Genomic DNA, 17,101 nt, shown 5'->3' on the forward strand with positions numbered 1-17,101 from the left:
ATAAGGGTACAGATTTATAATGTTTTAATAATTATTTCGACCAATAGTAAAATACTGCACAGAAAAGGGAGATGGACAGCATTACTGCATTATGTGGTCAGTGGATCAGAAGATGGCATTCACAGCACACGATCAGCCTTTCATTGATTGTTGCCATATACACCTTCCCCATTCCTTCTTAAGGTCATCTGTTTACAAAAAGGAGTGCGATACAATTTTTTTTTGTTTTTTTAATTTGTAGTTAGAAAAGGAATGGAAAAAACCCTGTCTTTTACAAACATTTAAAAATCAAAAACTGAATGAGTACAGAATCAGTCGTTGGGTTATTCAAACACAGCAGTCATTGTCAGAACCTCCTACATTCACTGGACATGTAGGGTGATTGTTGCCCTGTGGACAGTGCATTACAAGTTAGTACAGTCTAGTAGAAAAATAGTCTGAAATGGGGCAGCATTCTTTTTATATTCACAGATGAAATTCGAGTGAAAAAAAAAATAAAATAAACAAACAAAACACTCCAATGCGACCATTATCTTTCCATTTGTATAGTGCAAGGTCTTGATTAAGCGATGGGACACAACCCTAAATATGGATGGGGCAACTAAATTCAAGTGTTTTAGTAACGTACTGTGCTTTTCTTGCAAACAATGGCCAACATCCTGTCATTCAGTCTTTACTTTCAGTCATTAACAGAAATGCTCCGTTTTCCAGCAAACATGAAAGATGGGACAATTACAGGGCTTCTAGCTGATGCTCCACAAGCCAAGAAAGGCTTCTTCAACTCATCCTTCATGTCCATGCATCCTCCTCACAGCACCTTTGTTTCTCGCTGTGGACACTGCCCTGCTGGTTATCTTCCTGAACTGGCAGGGAAGCGCACAAAGGAGAACAACCAAAAGGAGGTTAAGGATGTAAGCCAAGTATTATTTGTCCAATAGACTGTCCAGCTGCTCCTGATATTCAGTAAAAAGACGCTGGAATCGAAGATTTTGTCCAATAAGTGGGAGCAATTCCTGCAGCAGAATTCTTTTCCTGAATCCCTGAAATATCAGAGACAAAAAGCATAAAATGTCATTTAAAAACAAACAAACACAATATATATATATATATATATATATATATATATATATATATATATAAATATATAAATAAAACAAACACACTCTAACCAACCAGATGCCAGGGTAACATTTGACTGCTGCAACTAGGGAATTAAACAGTTGGGGTTGGAGTTTTCTCTCATTTCCACCACTGCCAGCAGGCATCAGCTATATTGTGTAACAGAGTCAGTACCTGTCAGGTACAGAGCGGGTCCTGCTCCTAAGCCAGCTCCCTACTCCCCAACCAACATGATTATTAACATCAGGCCTATCTAACTACAAAAAAAAAAAAAAAAAAAACTAAAAATAAATAATCAACTTGATGAACAAACTTTAGACCATTCTTCTTGGAGAATACATTTGCCTGGCAGGAAAGTTCCAGCAATGTATAAAAGAATTGCTTACAGCAGTGTTTCCCAATCAGGGTGCCTCCAGCTGCTGCAAAACTACAACTCCCAGCATGCCTGGACAGCCAAAGGCTGTCTGGGCATACTGTGAGTTGTAGTTTTGTATCAGCTGGAGGCCCTCTGGTTGGGAAACACTGGCTTACAGAGAGGAAACCAAAATAGGGGACCTACTAAGATGCTCATGTGTTCCCAGATAGGACCACCCCCAAAAGTATAAAGTATAATGCAAGGAAGCCCTAAAGTTTAAGAATCGTGTATGTTGAATAATATTTTCCAAGTGTATTACCAATATTTTAGATTCCCATTGGCTGTCAGATGAGTGATGGACAGGTCCAAGCAGTTCTTGGCATACTTCCCGCAACTTCTGCTCAAAACCTGTGAAGTGTTCATGTAGATATAAAACACAAATGATTTAACATATAATAAAAGTTTACTTGTATAAATTATCCAATGTTGTGTTTTCATTTTTGCACTGATTATATTTCAAATCACAGAAAGTCATGCCAGTTTAAAATGGTGCCCTTAATTTTATCTGTTTTGTAAACAAGGCTTTGACGGATTAAAACTGACCTTCATTAACCAAGTAACGTGCATAGATGAGCAACCAGTATTTGTATTCCTGGCTTGACTGTAGTATCAGGGCACCTGCAATCTGATTCTCTAGGTAAGCCATAGTTGTTTCCTGCTGCAGTTGGTGAGGCATTGTGAAAAGATGAGCGGCCTGTCTTCCTGCACTGAAAATGACAAAAGAAGAAATCAATAAGGGCTGCACGATTTGGGAAAAATGTGCGATTGCGATTATGTAGGTAAATATTGCTATTTCGATATGCAATATTATGAACAAATGGTGAAATCCCTCCTATAGCAACCCCCTCCCCCTAAATGAACATAAAATGGGGGTATTGGATATGAAATGGGGAGAAATTTGCTTAATTCCAGCTCCGCATTTCATATGTCTGGCCTGGTATAGTGCACACTTCTTTACCAAACATGTTTATTTTCTTATTCTTTTTTTTGAAAAATGGTTTGGGGGGGGGGGGGGGGGGGGAGATGGAGTTAAACTTTTATTAGGGGAGGCGCTTTTTCACATTTATTGCCTCTATGTTTTACATTTTGTTTTTCACAATTTTGTGTAGTCCCCATGGGGCTGTGTTTTCACACAGTGTGTCTAAGGTTGTTGCAAAACTACAACTCCCAGCATGATCAAAGCCACAGACTGTTTGGGCATGCTGAGAGTTGTAGTTTTGTAACAGCTGTAGACACAGATTCACTCCTGTGCTTGCCGACACTAATCAATGCTGTGCCATAGGAGCCTGAAGCACAGCATTGATCGGTGTTATCGGAGCACAATTCCCACAGGCTGCTGAGACTGCCTGCATTATTTCAGCGCTGATTGGATGGCAAGGAAGCAGGTAGGGACTAGGGATCGACCGATATCGTTTTTTTAGGGCAGATACCGATAATCGGTGGAGGTTAGGGCCGATAGCCGATAACTTATACCGATATTACGGTGTAAGTTATCGGCTATTTATCCCCTGTGACACCGCTGCAGATAATTGATTTAAAGCGGGCGCTTTAAGTCAATGCACTGCAGTGGCTTTTGCGGTGCCATAGGCCGCCACCACCCGCTTCTCTCCCCCTACCTGTCCGGGTGGTCCGGGCCATCCATCCTTCCTGTAGTGTCCGGCGGCATTCCGGGTGGAGGCTGAACCGGTCCGGGCTGTCCTTCTCCAGGGGTCATCTTCTCCACTCCGGGCAGGCTCCGGCCTAGTAACGCAGCATAGACGCCGCTGCGCAGTGACGCCTGTGCCCAGCGACTCACCTGACGTCACGGCGTAGCGGCGTCTATGCAGCGTACTAGGCCGGAGCGGAGAAGATGACCCCCAGAGAAGGACAGCCCGGACCGGTTCACCCTCCACCCGGAATGCCGCCAGACACTACAGGAAGGATGGATGGCCCGGACCACCCCCATTACGGGTAAGTTTAATTTTTTTTATTGACTCGGAGGGTGGGGGAGGGGCCCAACCGGTATAGCGGTATGGGCAAAAATTGTGATTATCGGCCATACCGATAATCGGTCGATCCCTAGTAGGGACCCTCCGCCCGTCCTCTCAGCTGACTCTGCAGGTATCCCAATCAGCTCCACTGAGCTACCAGCACTTCTTTTCGATTAACTTCGACTGCGGTGTCTAAAGGATAAAGGTCGGACCTCACTCAGATCGGTGATGTCCACATTAACCAGTATGAAGCAAGCACCTGAGGCTTGCTTCATACACCCGCCACGCGGCTGCACCGTATACATACGGCCGCCAGTTATGGAAGGGTTAAATCCCCTCCTCCCAGCGCTCGCCACTGCTCAGAGGAGAGACCGTGAGACCCATGTATATGGGTAAAATTCAGCAAAATCTGAATGAAAAACATGTTTTGTTTGGATTTGAATATATGGAAAATGTATTGTATACTCATTGTCTTGTTCATAGACGAAAACCTGATGTTCCCCCTTGCAGCCACAAAAATCCTAGTTGATCTGTATGAATGGGGCACTGATGCTTCAAGTACGTATAACAGCTTTAGACATACATATTAAATACAAGCAAAGTTGTGTGTAGTCCAGCTCACTCCCTCAGCCCGTCACGCCAGGACCGGTGTGGGCAACACCGACTGGAAACAACGAACAGAGGCAAAATGTCCAGCGTGAATATCAAAGAACAGGATGTTTATTCCAATAAAAGCCACAAAGACCAGGAGAACATGACAAGGTGACGCGTTTCGGTCCTAAAACCAGACCTTAGTCATACCTCATGACTAAGGTCCAGTTTTAGGACCGAAACGCGTCACCTTGTCATGTTCTCCTGGTCTTTGTGGCTTTTATTGGAATAAACATCCTGTTCTTTGATATTCGCGCTGGACATTTTGCCTCTGTACATATTAAATAGTACCCAATAATTCAAAGACAAGGATATGCAGACATAAAAGGGGGGGGGGGGAGCTTTGTAGTTGTAGAATAATTCAGGAAATATTTTATTGTATCACTTCGTAATACTTCCTGGAATTAAAATATCTCTTACTTGGACGCTCGTCCTTGGATTATGGCTAGTGGTCCAGAGCACATCATGGCTTCCTGTGAGGGCAAACAGCTCCTGTAATCTGCGCACTGCGCCAAGGAGTCATGTTTGTCAGATACCAGGTTCCTGTTTAGGGGCAAAAGTCAGCAGTTCAAGTAGAATGCAATAGTAACGAAAAACATTCACAATAATCTTTAAAGTTTAATTTTGGTTGGAAAACAACAAAAACTATCATTCTAGGCTGAAGTTGGATTCACCTCTACACTGATCATGTTATCACTGGAGCAGTAAAAAAAAAAAAGGGAAAAAAACAGCACCAGCAGATCTGTTGCACTCTGGAACCTAATGGCACCCAATTGACACTTAATGGGGTCTGACAGTTTTGCAACATTTCACCGGAAAAAAATTGTTCAGCATGCTATGCTATCTTATCTGCCATTTTGGACAGTACATGCAAGAGAGGCATCCGAAAAAGCCACCAATGCAGGTTTGAACCAAAGTACTGAATCAGCATATTCGATATCTCACATCTCTCACAGTGAGAATAAGAATGTTTAAATCTCAAAACAGGATCAACCTAGGTAACACAAACAACTATTGGTAACACCGACAACTTACATATATGTAACCGAGAAATCAAAAAATCCAACTATGATAAACTAATGATCTGGTAGTTTCGAAATTCAATAAGGCCTCACTAAATATATTTAGCAAGATACTTCCCTTACCCCTTCCTGTTATTACAAAAATAATCATCTCAATGCACATTAAAGAACCTATATAGATGCACCAAACTGACACAGTATTATGAGTAAATATAAATCTTTATTATAATCAGATAAGATAAAACATGATAAAAAATCAGCAGCAGTTAGAAAGAAAACGGCTCCGAGCACAGATATTAGATAATGTCCAACAGGCACATGGAATGGCACATAAATATAGGTATACAATACTCAATGAAAAGTGGACTTAAAAGCAAGCCACAATACATGTATATATATATATATATATATATATATATATATATATATGAATATATAAAGAATACACCTAAAGGTGCCTAAGTAAACCCAGTACACTAATGTAAACAAAAAGGACATATAAAGAAGTGTAGCTAGTATAGTGTCATTTGCCCAGTGCTATCGGCAGTATGAATACAGGGAGACAAGGATGTTGACCATACATATCTGAGGGGAAACAAACCACCTCGGTAAAAGTTGGAGCATCGGTTGTCCCTGAAAAAAGTTTTATTAAACATATAAGACTGTCCATGCACCTAGCCAACTGACACCCAGCTATACTTACAAAGGTCGGGAGCCTACCCCTACGTCGTTTCGCTCACTCGCTTCCTCAGGGACTAGACTCCCTGAGGAAGCGAGTGAGCGAAACGACGTAGGGGTAGGCTCCCGACCTTTGTAAGTATAGCTGGGTGTCAGTTGGCTAGGTGCATGGACAGTCTTATATGTTTAATAAAACTTTTTTCAGGGACAACCGATGCTCCAACTTTTACCGAGGTGGTTTGTTTCCCCTCAGATATGTATGGTCAACATCCTTGTCTCCCTGTATTCATACTGCCGATAGCACTGGGCAAATGACACTATACTAGCTACACTTCTTTATATGTCCTTTTTGTTTACATTAGTGTACTGGGTTTACTTAGGCACCTTTAGGTGTATTCTTTATATATATATATATATATATATATATATATATATATATATATATATATATACACACACACATGTATTGTGGATTGCTTTTAAGTCCACTTTTCATTGAGTATTGTATACCTATATTTATGTGCCATTCCATGTGCCTGTTGGACATTATCTAATATCTGTGCTCGGAGCCGTTTTCTTTCTAACTGCTGCTGATTTTTTATCATGTTTTATCTTATCTGATTATAATAAAGATTTATATTTACTCATAATACTGTGTCAGTTTGGTGCATCTATATAGGTTCTCTAGTATTTTTGGGCACCGAACAGTGGTTTATACCTTGTTTGTTTTTGGCCTCAATTTATTGGTTTATATCAATGCACATTAAGCAATATGAACAGCAGCCTTTACTGTATGACTCAATGAAAAACTAGTAGATCACACATGGGCTTTAGGTAAATCCTAATAAAAGGTATCTACAGTTCTTAAAAAGGTAAAAACATTCTTCCAGAAAGATCCCATTAGCATTTTGCAGGTCACGCTCGAACAGATCACGACACATTACTAAAGCGAAATGTCCTCAAAAGACAACGTCTTTGAGAAGTCAAAATGGATTTTCAGTCCTCCATACATTTTCTATATATGTTATTTTCTTTAACCCCTTGGGGACCAAGCTCATTTTGACCTTAAGGACCAGGCCAATTCTCGTTTTTGCACTTTCGTTTTTTTCATCCTCCCCTTCTAAAAATCATAACGCTTTAAATTTTGCACCTGAAAACCCATATGAGGGCTTGTTTTTTTGCATCACCCATTGTAAATTGCAATTACATCACTTATTTTATAACAATCTGCTGCGAAACACACACACACAAAAAAAATCTACTTATTTGTGGGGTGAAATTGGGGCTTCCGTTTCTACGCAGTGCACTTTTTAATAAAAATTACACCTTAGCTTTATTCTGTAGGTGCATATGGTTACAAGGATACCCAATTTATTTAGATTTAAATTTTACTACTTTATAATTTTTTTTTTAATACATGCACCAAAATTAGCATGTTTAAAATTGTCATCTTCTGACCCCTAAAACTTAATTTTTCTGCATACGGGGCTATATAATCTGCATTTTCTGCGCCGAGGTCTGTAGTTTTTCTCAGTACCATTATTGTTTTGATGGGACTTTTTGAACGCTTTTTATTAATATTTTATGGTATATGAAGTGACCAAAAAAGTAGATTTTTTTATGCTTACTGTAAAATCTCTTTCTTGGAGGATCCATTGGGGGACACAGACCGTGGGGTACATGCTGTTGCCACTAGGAGGCTTGACACTAGGCAACAAAAAAAAAAAAAAAGGTCGGCCCCTCCCAGCAGGATATACCCGCCCGCAGGTACCTGAGCTAATCAGTTTAGTCCCAGAGAAGCAGGAGAGGACCGACAGCCAAGAAAAAACAGTAACTGTCCGAGGAAACCACAGAATAAAAAAATTACGGAAAACACCCTCGGACAGGTTAGTTAACCAGGAACACCAGGTATGTACCTGGCAGAATTCCGTTAAAAAATATGTGTAAAGGTGACCAGGTGGCCGCCTTACAAATTTGCAATGCTGAAGCTCTGTTGCTGAGAGCCCAGGAGGCTCCGACAGAACGAGTGGAATGAGCAGAGACCCTGAAAGGAGGAGTCTTCCCCTGGCAGCGGTAAGCTTCCGAAATGGCAGAACGGATTCCCCGTGAAATGCTTGCCTTCGAAGCAGGAAGCCCCTTAAGACAACTCTCCGTAAGCACAAAGAAGGAGCCACACTGGCGAAAAGGTAGAAATGACAGAGGTAAATCTCAACTGCCGTTCCAAATCAAGCCCATGGAGCAAACATTCCCTGGGATGAGACGGAGCAGGACAAAAAGACGGAAGGCTGCCAGCTCAGTAACCCTCCTAATATAAGTGACCGCACAGAGAAAGGCCACTTTCCAGTAAAGGAGACAAAGAGAAATGTCCCTGAGAGGTTCGAAGGGAGTACCCTGCAGGGCACTGAGAATCAGATTTAGATCCCATGGAGGAGTAGGGGGATCTGTAAGGCGGGCCTGCATGAGCCACACCTTGTAGAAAAGTCCAGATGTGAGGAACAGGCACCAGGAGACGCTGAAAGAATGGAGAGCGCCAAAACTTGTCCCTTAAGGGAACTTAAGAGCCAAGCGTTGTTCCAGCCCCGACTGTAAAAAGGAAAGAAGTCGTGGGAGAGAGACCGTAACTGAAGAAAAAGGACTGAGGCCCGGGGGCACGGAGCGGTGCAGGCAGGAGGCAGGACAAGTATGTTCAGCAGAACCACAAGGCACTTTAGTTTGGTAGCCCACACAGGCTTAATAGGTGACCAAGGCCACAGGGACCTGTCTGGAGGGGGGGGGGGGGGGGGGGGTTGGGGGGGTAGTTCTGGGTTCGGATATAGTGCAAGCAAAAGAAAAGCTGGAGCAGTCTCACCCAGTTGCTGTGTCCATATCAGGAACAGAAGAAGCAGGCTGTGTGAAGAAAAGAAAAGCTGGACCTCAGCAGAGAAAGGAGAGAGAGGGACCCCTGCAGCGCATGCACCGTGCTGATTGGTAGATACAAAAAATAAATAAATACGCGCGCTGAAGCACTATAGGGCCGGAATCCGTGCCAGGGGGGAGTGAGCGTAAAGAAGCCAAGGAAAGATGGAAAAATCTCCAAAAGGCCAGGTGATGTCAATGTCAAAGGTTTTAAATGCCCAGACTCATCTGACCTTGCCCCAACAATCAGCACCATGGGTTCTTCTAAGCAGTTGTCTAGAAATCTGAAACTGAAAAATAGTTGACGCTCACAAGCCTGATGCATTTTGGAAACAAGTTCTGTGGACCAATGAGGTTAAAATTTTACTTTTTGGCCGGAATGAGCAAAGGTACGTTTGGAGAAGAAGGGGAACAGAATTTAATGAAAAGAACCTCTGTCCAACTGTTAAGCATGGGGGTGGATCAATCATGCTTTGGGGTTGTATTGCAGCCAGTGGCACAGGGAACATCTCACAAGTAGAAGGAAAAATGGATTCAATAAAATTTTGGATGCTAACTTGATGCCATCTGTGAAAAAAGGAGATCTTTTACACTTACCGTAAAATCTTTTTCTCAGAAGCTCCAATGGGGGACACAGGAACCGTGGGTATATCTTGCTGCCACTAGGAGGCTGCCACTAGGCATACAAAAAAAGAAGTCAGCCCCTCCCAGCAGGTTATACCCCACCTACTGCCTTAGAGACACTCAGCTTTAGTCCCAAAGCAATAGGAGGAACCGAAAAAATACAGAGTCCGGAGAGTGCCTAGTCAAAACAAATGAACCAACAGATTGACAGGCAACCGACTCTCAGACCACAACTAAAAACACTGGGTGGGAGCTGTGTCCCCCAATGGAGCTTCTGAGAAAAAGATTTTACGGTAAGTGTAAAAAATCTCCTTTTCTCATTCAGCTCCATTGGGGGACACAGGAACCGTGGGACGTACCAAAGCAGTCCCCAGGGTGGGAAAAACAATGCAACCCGGAATCAAGCGGACGGCAGAGCCACCGCTGCCTGCAAAACCTTACGCCCTATAGAGGCGTCAGCGGATGCAGAAGTGTGCACTTGGTAAAACTTTGTGAACGTGTGCACCGAAGACCAAGTAGCCGCTTTACACACCTGCAGGGCCGAAGCCCTGTTAAAGACCGCCCAAGAGGCCCCCACAGAGCGAGTGTAGTGAGCCGTAACCCGGAAGGGAGGATCCTTCCCCTTGGAACGATATGCTTCAGAAATGGCGGACCGGATCCACCTGGAGATGGTAGCCTTAGAAGCCGGCAAACCTTTGCGTCGGCCCTCCGGAAGGACAAACAGCGACTGACCGTCGGAAAGAGGTGGCCGAAAGGTAAACTCGTAAGGCCCGGACCACATCCAGATTGTGGAGAGAACACTCCCTAGGATGAGACTGAGCAGGGCAGAAGGAAGGAAGAAAGATATCCTCGTTCAGATGAAAGGACGAAACCACCTTCGGTTGAACAGAAGGAACCGGCCGAAGCACCGCCTTGTCTTGATGAAGAATCAGGAAGGGAGGTTGACAAGAGAGAGCTGTCAATTCCGATACCCGTCGGACTGCTACCAAAAAGGCGACCTTCCAAGAAAAGAAACAGAAATGTTACGGATAGGCTCGAACGGAACTCCGGACCAAATTCAAGTCCCAAGAGGGAGTAGGCGACCTGTAGGGAGGAATCTCATGAGCTACTCCTTGAAGGAAAGTGCGAACCGATGAGTCGGAAGCTAGAGGCCGCTGAAAAAGAATATACAGCGCAGACACTTGACCCTTGAGAGAGCTAAGTGCCAAACGCGTTTCAAGACCCGACTGCAGAAACGCCAGAAGGTTCGGCAGAGAAAAATGAACCGGAGAAAGAGAGCGGGCCTCACACCACTGAAAATAAGCCCGCCAAGTCCTATGGTAAATCCTAGCCGAGGACGGCTTACGAGCCCTGAGCATAGTGTGAATAACCCCAGATGAGAAACCGCGAGCCTTCAATACTGCGGTTTCAACCGCCACGCCGTCAAACGCAGCGGCTGCGAATTGGGGTGGCAAAGAGGACCCTGAGAAAGAAGATCGAGGCGATCTGGCAGCCAAAAGGGAACGTCCGCCACGAACCGAACCACGTCGGCGTACCAAGAGCGGCGGGGCCAATCCGGAGCCACTAGGATGGCCGATACACCTTCCGCCTTGAGTTTCCTGAGCACACGGGGAAGAAGGGGAAGTGGCGGAAACAGGTACGGGAGAGTGAACAGAGACCAGGGAATGACGAGGCGTCCGCAGCCAGAGGATCTCTGGACTTTGCCATGAAGGTTGGAACCTGCCGGTTTAAGCGGGACGCAAAGAGGTCCACGTCCGGAACCCCCCAATGACGGCAAATGGACTCGAGCACCTCCGGGTGAAGGGACCACTCCCCGGGATCGGGAGAGGAACGACTTAGAAAGTCCGCTTCCCAGATGTCCACCCCCGGGATGTGGATCGCTGATATGGAAGGAACCATGCGCTCCGCCCAGATCAAGATCTTGGACACCTCTGTCATGGCCGCACTGCTGCGAGTGCCCCCTTGGCGGTTTACATACGCCACGGCCGTGGCGTTGTCCGACTGAATGCGAACTGGGCAACCCCGAAGAAGAGACTCCCAGTGCCGGAGACAAAGGAAGATTGCCCGGATCTCTAGGACAACACTAAGCTAAAACTGAGTGTCTCTAAGGCAGTAGGTCGGGTATACTCTGCTGGGAGGGGCAGACTTCTTTTTTGTATGCCTAGTGTCAGCAAGATATACCCACGGTTCCTGTGTCCCCCAATGGAGCTGAATGAGAAAGCTGAAGTTAAAGAGAGGATGGCTTCTACAAATGGATAATGATCCTAAACACACCTCGAAATCCATGGGGGGGTTACATCAAGAGGCGTAAACTGAAGGTTTTGCCATGGCCTTCACAATCTCCTGACCTCAACATAATTGAAAATCTATGGATAGACCTTAAAAGAGCAGTGCATGACAGAAAGCCCAGAAATCTCAAAGAACTGGAAGACTTTTGTAAGGAAGAATGGGCAAACAAGAATTGAAAGACTCTTGACTGGCTACAAAAAGAGTTTACAAGCTATGATACTTGCCAAAGGGGGCAGTACAAGATATTAACTCTGCAGGGTGCCCAAACTTTTGCAGACGCCATTTTTTTGCTTTCTGTTATTTTGAAAGTGTAAATGATGGAAATAAAATCTAACTTTTGTTGACATATTATAAGAATGTCTAATCTGTAATTTGATGCCTCTTGGAGATTTTTCCATCTTTCCTTGGCTTCTTTATGCACATTAATACAAATTTTTACCTGGGGTGCCCAAACTTTTGATCCCCACTGTAAAGATGTTTAAAATGTAATAGAAAAAACGGCCACTAGGTGGCTCTGTTCCCTGCCACAATTAATACAGAAAGTTTAGTCTCCTCCCGGCCTGGCAGGATTCCAAACTCAGGAAGTGGTTCTCTGCACTTAGCTTGATTAACAGCTGCACAGAAAGTGAAAGTTCCACAGATTCTCACAGAAAGCTGTAGGAAAGCCTCAATGATAGCAACACAGACTGAAACATGCACAGAGCCTGATGTCTTCTATTCATCACAGCACTGCAACCATATGAGGGCGGAAGTTGTCCACCAGCAGGCTTTGGTGATTTCATGCCTGCTGGGAAACACCCACTTTCTCCTGCTGGGAAATTGCACTGTGTGAGCAAGAAGAAAGGTATGATACAAAGCTTTTTAAAGCTCTGAATGTTTTTTTTTTTAAGGGCTGGAGGGGTGTTAGGAGTAGTTAGTGAACATAGCCTGATTTAGTTTAAAACAGTTTATTTGGTGACAGGTACTTTTTAACCCCTTCCCTAAGTTTGAATCACCCCCCTTCATTTAAAAAAATTTAAATAAAATATGCAAACAAAAATATATGTGGTATCGCCACATGCGTAAATGTCTGAAATATAAAAATATAATTTTAATTAATCCGGATGGTCAATGGCGTATGCGTAAAAAAAAATTCCAAAGTCCAAAACTGTGTATTTTTGGTCACTTTGTATACCAAAAAATAAATAAAAAATAAAATAATAAAAAGGTGAACAAAAAGTCCCATCAAAACAAAAATGGCACCGATAAAAACTTCAGATCACAGTACAAAAAATGAGCCCTCATTCATCCCCGTATGCGAACAAATAAAAAAGTTACAGGGGTCAGAAAATTACTCTTTTAAACATACTAATTTTGGTGCATGTAGTTATAAATTTTTTAAAGTAGTAAAATAAAACCTATATAAATTAGGTATCTTTGTGACCAAATATACCTACAGAGTAAAAAGATAAGGTGTCATTTTTACCAAAAAGTGCACTGTGTAGAATCGGAAGCTCCAAAAAATTACAAAATGGCATTTTCTTTTTCAATTTTACCCATAAATATTTGTTTCCTGGTCCGCCATAAATTTTGTTGTGAAATGATTGAGGTCATTACAAAGTAAAATTGGTGGCACAAAAAAAAGCCCTCATATGCATCTGTAGGTGGAAAATTGAAAGCATTATGATTTTTAGAAGGTGAGGAGGAAAAAAACGAAAGAGCAAAAATGGCCAGTTCTTTAAGGGGTTAAAAAGGTTTCACTGTATTGTACTAAAGATACTTACATGCACAGAGATAGGAGCTACCACATAGACTGATGACACTTACAAATCTGTACAAACACTTAGAAGTCTTACCATGTGGAGAGTGCAGGATTAAAGCAATATGCTTTCCCATTAGACAAGCTTAGTACAGGTATACCTCTCTGGGTAAGCAAAGTTTGAGAAACTGTCAGATCACTCCCTGAGATAAAAATACATGAAAAAAAAAAAAAAAATGAATCTTTTACAGAACGTAATTCTATTTTAATGTCATTATTTACAAACACAAAAATAAAAAGTAAAAAAAACAACAACCATCTAAATAATACCTGCTAAAATGGGCAATAAAGACTCATTCTTTACAACGGCTTTCTGATTCTGCACATCCCTATGAAAAGAGGAAAAAATAAATCCTTCCTTACAGGTGCTACAAATACACCAAACACCTGAAATGTCATATTACTGCCAAATGAGTACATATAAGCCATAACATTATAACTACTGGTCTAATATTGTTTAGGTCCCGTTCCTGTGTCCTGGAGTATCTGGCACTAAGACATTAGCAGTAGATCCTGTAAATGAGGTGCAGCCTCCATGGATTGGACTTTGTTTAACACATAGTACAGATGCTCAATTGGACAGAGATCTGAGAAATTTGGAAGCCAAGTCATCTTATTGAATTTTTTTTTTATTCATAAATTTTTTTTTGCAGCATGGCAGGGTGCATTATCCTGCTGCTTCCATGTGAAAAAGTGGTCTAAAATTTTCATACCTACTTTTTACCATAAGTGGAAACCTAATTTGGAAAATACAGGAATAAAGTGCAAAGCAAAATTCAACCTTTTCTATGTTGGGATCATATTAGGAAATATTGGTCATGATATTTTGTTTGCTGGATCATGTACATGGGGGAGAGGTCTAAAAATGGCAGCTGTGATAGAATCCTGGCAAGGGACCAAAGGAGTCTTTGCTGTCAGGGGCAGCTGCTCCGAGGTCTGAGACTGCCAACGTTACTCTAAATCAGTGTTTCCCAATCAGTGTGCCTCCAGCTGTTGCAAAACTACAACTCTCAGCATGCCGGGCAGCCGTTGGCTGTCCGGGCATGCTGGGAGTTATAGTATTGCAACAGCATGAGGCGCCCTGATTGGGAAACACTGCGCTAAATCATGGTATGCACAAGCACTCAGTCTCGACGTACAGTTAGGTTGTAGTGCCTGAGCAGGTTAAGCATGCTCTTTATACAGAACCATTTTATTCACTCACCAAACAGAAAGAGCAGCTGAGGATGTAAGAGCCATGACAAAACGACCAGTACACTGTAAAGTAGAGACTTGGGAAGGCAGAACAATAGGTGGAAACACTCGTCTTCCACAGCTAGAAAACATTGATAACATTCGCTTCTCACAGGCTACACAAACCACCTCACTACAAAAAAAACAGTATAAAAATAGTTAAAATGTATCATATTTATTAGATTGTTAAACAGACTTTGGAGCACACGGCACAAGACAATACTAACTTGCTTCCTGCTGCTGCAAGAATGCGGCTTGTAAGCACAGTTTTCCACTCCTTCCCTTCTCGGTTACACTTGATCTGGCTTAGTTTTGATCCCCCTACTGTTCGGAGTTCATTCTCTACTTCAATATATATTGTGGGGTCTGCACTAACCTGAAAAGTTAAAGCAAATAATTTAAGGCACCTTAGTACCCTGATAATATACATGCCATCCTAGACCTATTATGTACTTTAACAGTAAAACAAATGGTATTTTAAAGGGGTACTCCACCCCTAGACATCTTATCCCCTATCCAAAGGATAGGGGATAAGATGTCAGATCGTAGGGGTCCCGCTGCTGGAGACCCCCGGATCTCGGCTGCAGCACCCACCTCAATGGCTTCCGGCAACGCTGGAGGCTTCGGATCCCGACCACGCGAGCGGAAGGCGTGACCCCTCCCATAGATTTGCATTGAGGGGCGGGGCGTAACGTCACACAGCGGGGCGGAGTAGTGACGTCACGCTCTTCCGCTCGCGTGGTCGGGATCCGAAGCCTCCAGAGTTGCCGGAAGCCGTTGAGGTGGGTGCTGCAGCAGAGATCCCGGGGGTCCCCAGCAGCGGGACCCCCGCGATCTGACATCTTATCCCCCATCTTTTGGATAGGGGATAAGATGTCTAGGGGCAGAGTACCCCTTTAAAAAAAAAAAAAAAAAACTGAAACACTAAAGGCCCTTTAGCTTTAAATATATATTTTTTGTTTTCATGCAACTATTTACTTTATCTATGGTGTTGATATATTGTTGATGGAACACAAATCTGTGTACAGTGGTCCCTCAACATACGATGGTAATTCGTGCCAAATCAACCATCGTATGTTGAGGGATCCGTGCAATGTTAAATATAGTAAGGTATACGCACGTGTCCCTGCCACTTCGAACCGTCACCGCTGCCCTAGATGTCGCTGCGTCCCCGCCGCTCCTGACCGTCTCCGCTGCCCGGGATCGTCATTCCTTATCGCCGTCATCACGTCGCTACGCACGCCGCTCCTATTAGAAGACAGGACAGCGTGCACGGCGACGTGATGACGATGATTGAGAGCGACGGCGATGCAGGGGATCCTGAAGAGTAAGGTCCGGAGCAGCAGGGACAGGTAAGAGACCATCACCGGAGCACACGGGGCACCGTAAACGGCTATCCAGCAGCAGCTGAAGCAGTCTACGCTGCCGGATAGCCGTTTATGCGATGGCCCCGACATACAAAAGCATCGTATGTTGATGCTGCCTTCAACATGTGATGGCCTCTGAGAGGGCATCGTATGCTGAAATTATCGTATGTCGGGGCCATCGTAGGTCGGGGGGGCTGTATCACTGTATTTAGTTAAAATATATTCTTCAGTGCCTGATACAAAATAATATGCACAAATGTACAGCTGACAGACCTGCACGGTAAAGGATTTCTGAATGGCTGGGATTGGTAATCTGACTGATAACGCTGGTGTCACACATGTCAAGTCCTTCTCAGATGGTGAAGCCACTTGTGACTAGAAAAAAAAAAAATGACTTATTAGATAACTTTTAAACGAAGAACTGGAGAAAATCTGTACTGCTGAATAAGCAAGAAATGCTTGCATTACTTTTGAAATGCTGTTTAAAAGACTTAAATTATTGTTATGACAAAGTAAAAAAATATCTTAAGTTAAAGCTTAAAACCTGTATAGCGGTAGAGTGGTGCAGTTTCCCAAAGCAACCAGATTGCTGCTTTTAAACAAATAAAGAAGCGATCTGATTAGTTGCTCTACTACACATGTTTGGATAACTCTCCCAACTGTAATCAACCCAACAAACATACAAAGTTGTGTGACCCATTGCCTCCTTCATTTAAGAATCATGGGGGAGATTCATCAAAACATGTGCAGAGGGAATAGACCAGTCACCCATAGCAACCAATTAGATTGATTCTTTTATTTTTCAGAGGCCTTTTTAAAAATTAAAGAAGCTATCTGATTGGTTGCTATGGGCAACTGATAGACTTTTCCTCTGCACAAGTTTTGATGAATCTCCCCCCAAACGTGTGGTTTACATTTCTTTGTAGGACGCTTCTTTATTATTACCTAGATTATCATATTTAGTTTACATTTGGCATGTGCCAAACACTGTGTGAACAACTTACTGCTTAATAGCTAAAAGTAATATTTTAGCTACCCAA

The 17,101-nt window shown here is 43.2% G+C and overlaps 1 protein-coding gene across 1 annotated transcript in view; it reads right to left on the bottom strand.

Annotated features, from left to right (window-relative positions):
* Positions 1 to 210: 210 nt before the first annotated feature.
* LOC130283036 (protein HIRA) overlaps positions 211 to 17,101 on the bottom strand; it is a 50,402-nt gene continuing 33,511 nt past the window's right edge. The window contains exons 17-25 of the mRNA XM_056532177.1: positions 16,335 to 16,436; positions 14,922 to 15,070; positions 14,666 to 14,827; positions 13,732 to 13,790; positions 13,499 to 13,604; positions 4,576 to 4,698; positions 2,078 to 2,241; positions 1,794 to 1,882; positions 211 to 1,040 (exon numbers count right to left, since the gene is read on the bottom strand). Of these exons, the coding sequence (XP_056388152.1) occupies positions 924 to 1,040; positions 1,794 to 1,882; positions 2,078 to 2,241; positions 4,576 to 4,698; positions 13,499 to 13,604; positions 13,732 to 13,790; positions 14,666 to 14,827; positions 14,922 to 15,070; positions 16,335 to 16,436 (1,071 nt within the window). The 3' untranslated portion in view covers positions 211 to 923. The remainder of the gene's footprint in view (positions 1,041 to 1,793; positions 1,883 to 2,077; positions 2,242 to 4,575; positions 4,699 to 13,498; positions 13,605 to 13,731; positions 13,791 to 14,665; positions 14,828 to 14,921; positions 15,071 to 16,334; positions 16,437 to 17,101) is intronic.

Source organism: Hyla sarda, chromosome 1, assembly GCF_029499605.1.
Source record: "Hyla sarda isolate aHylSar1 chromosome 1, aHylSar1.hap1, whole genome shotgun sequence".
Taxonomy (NCBI): Eukaryota; Metazoa; Chordata; class Amphibia; order Anura; family Hylidae; genus Hyla; species Hyla sarda.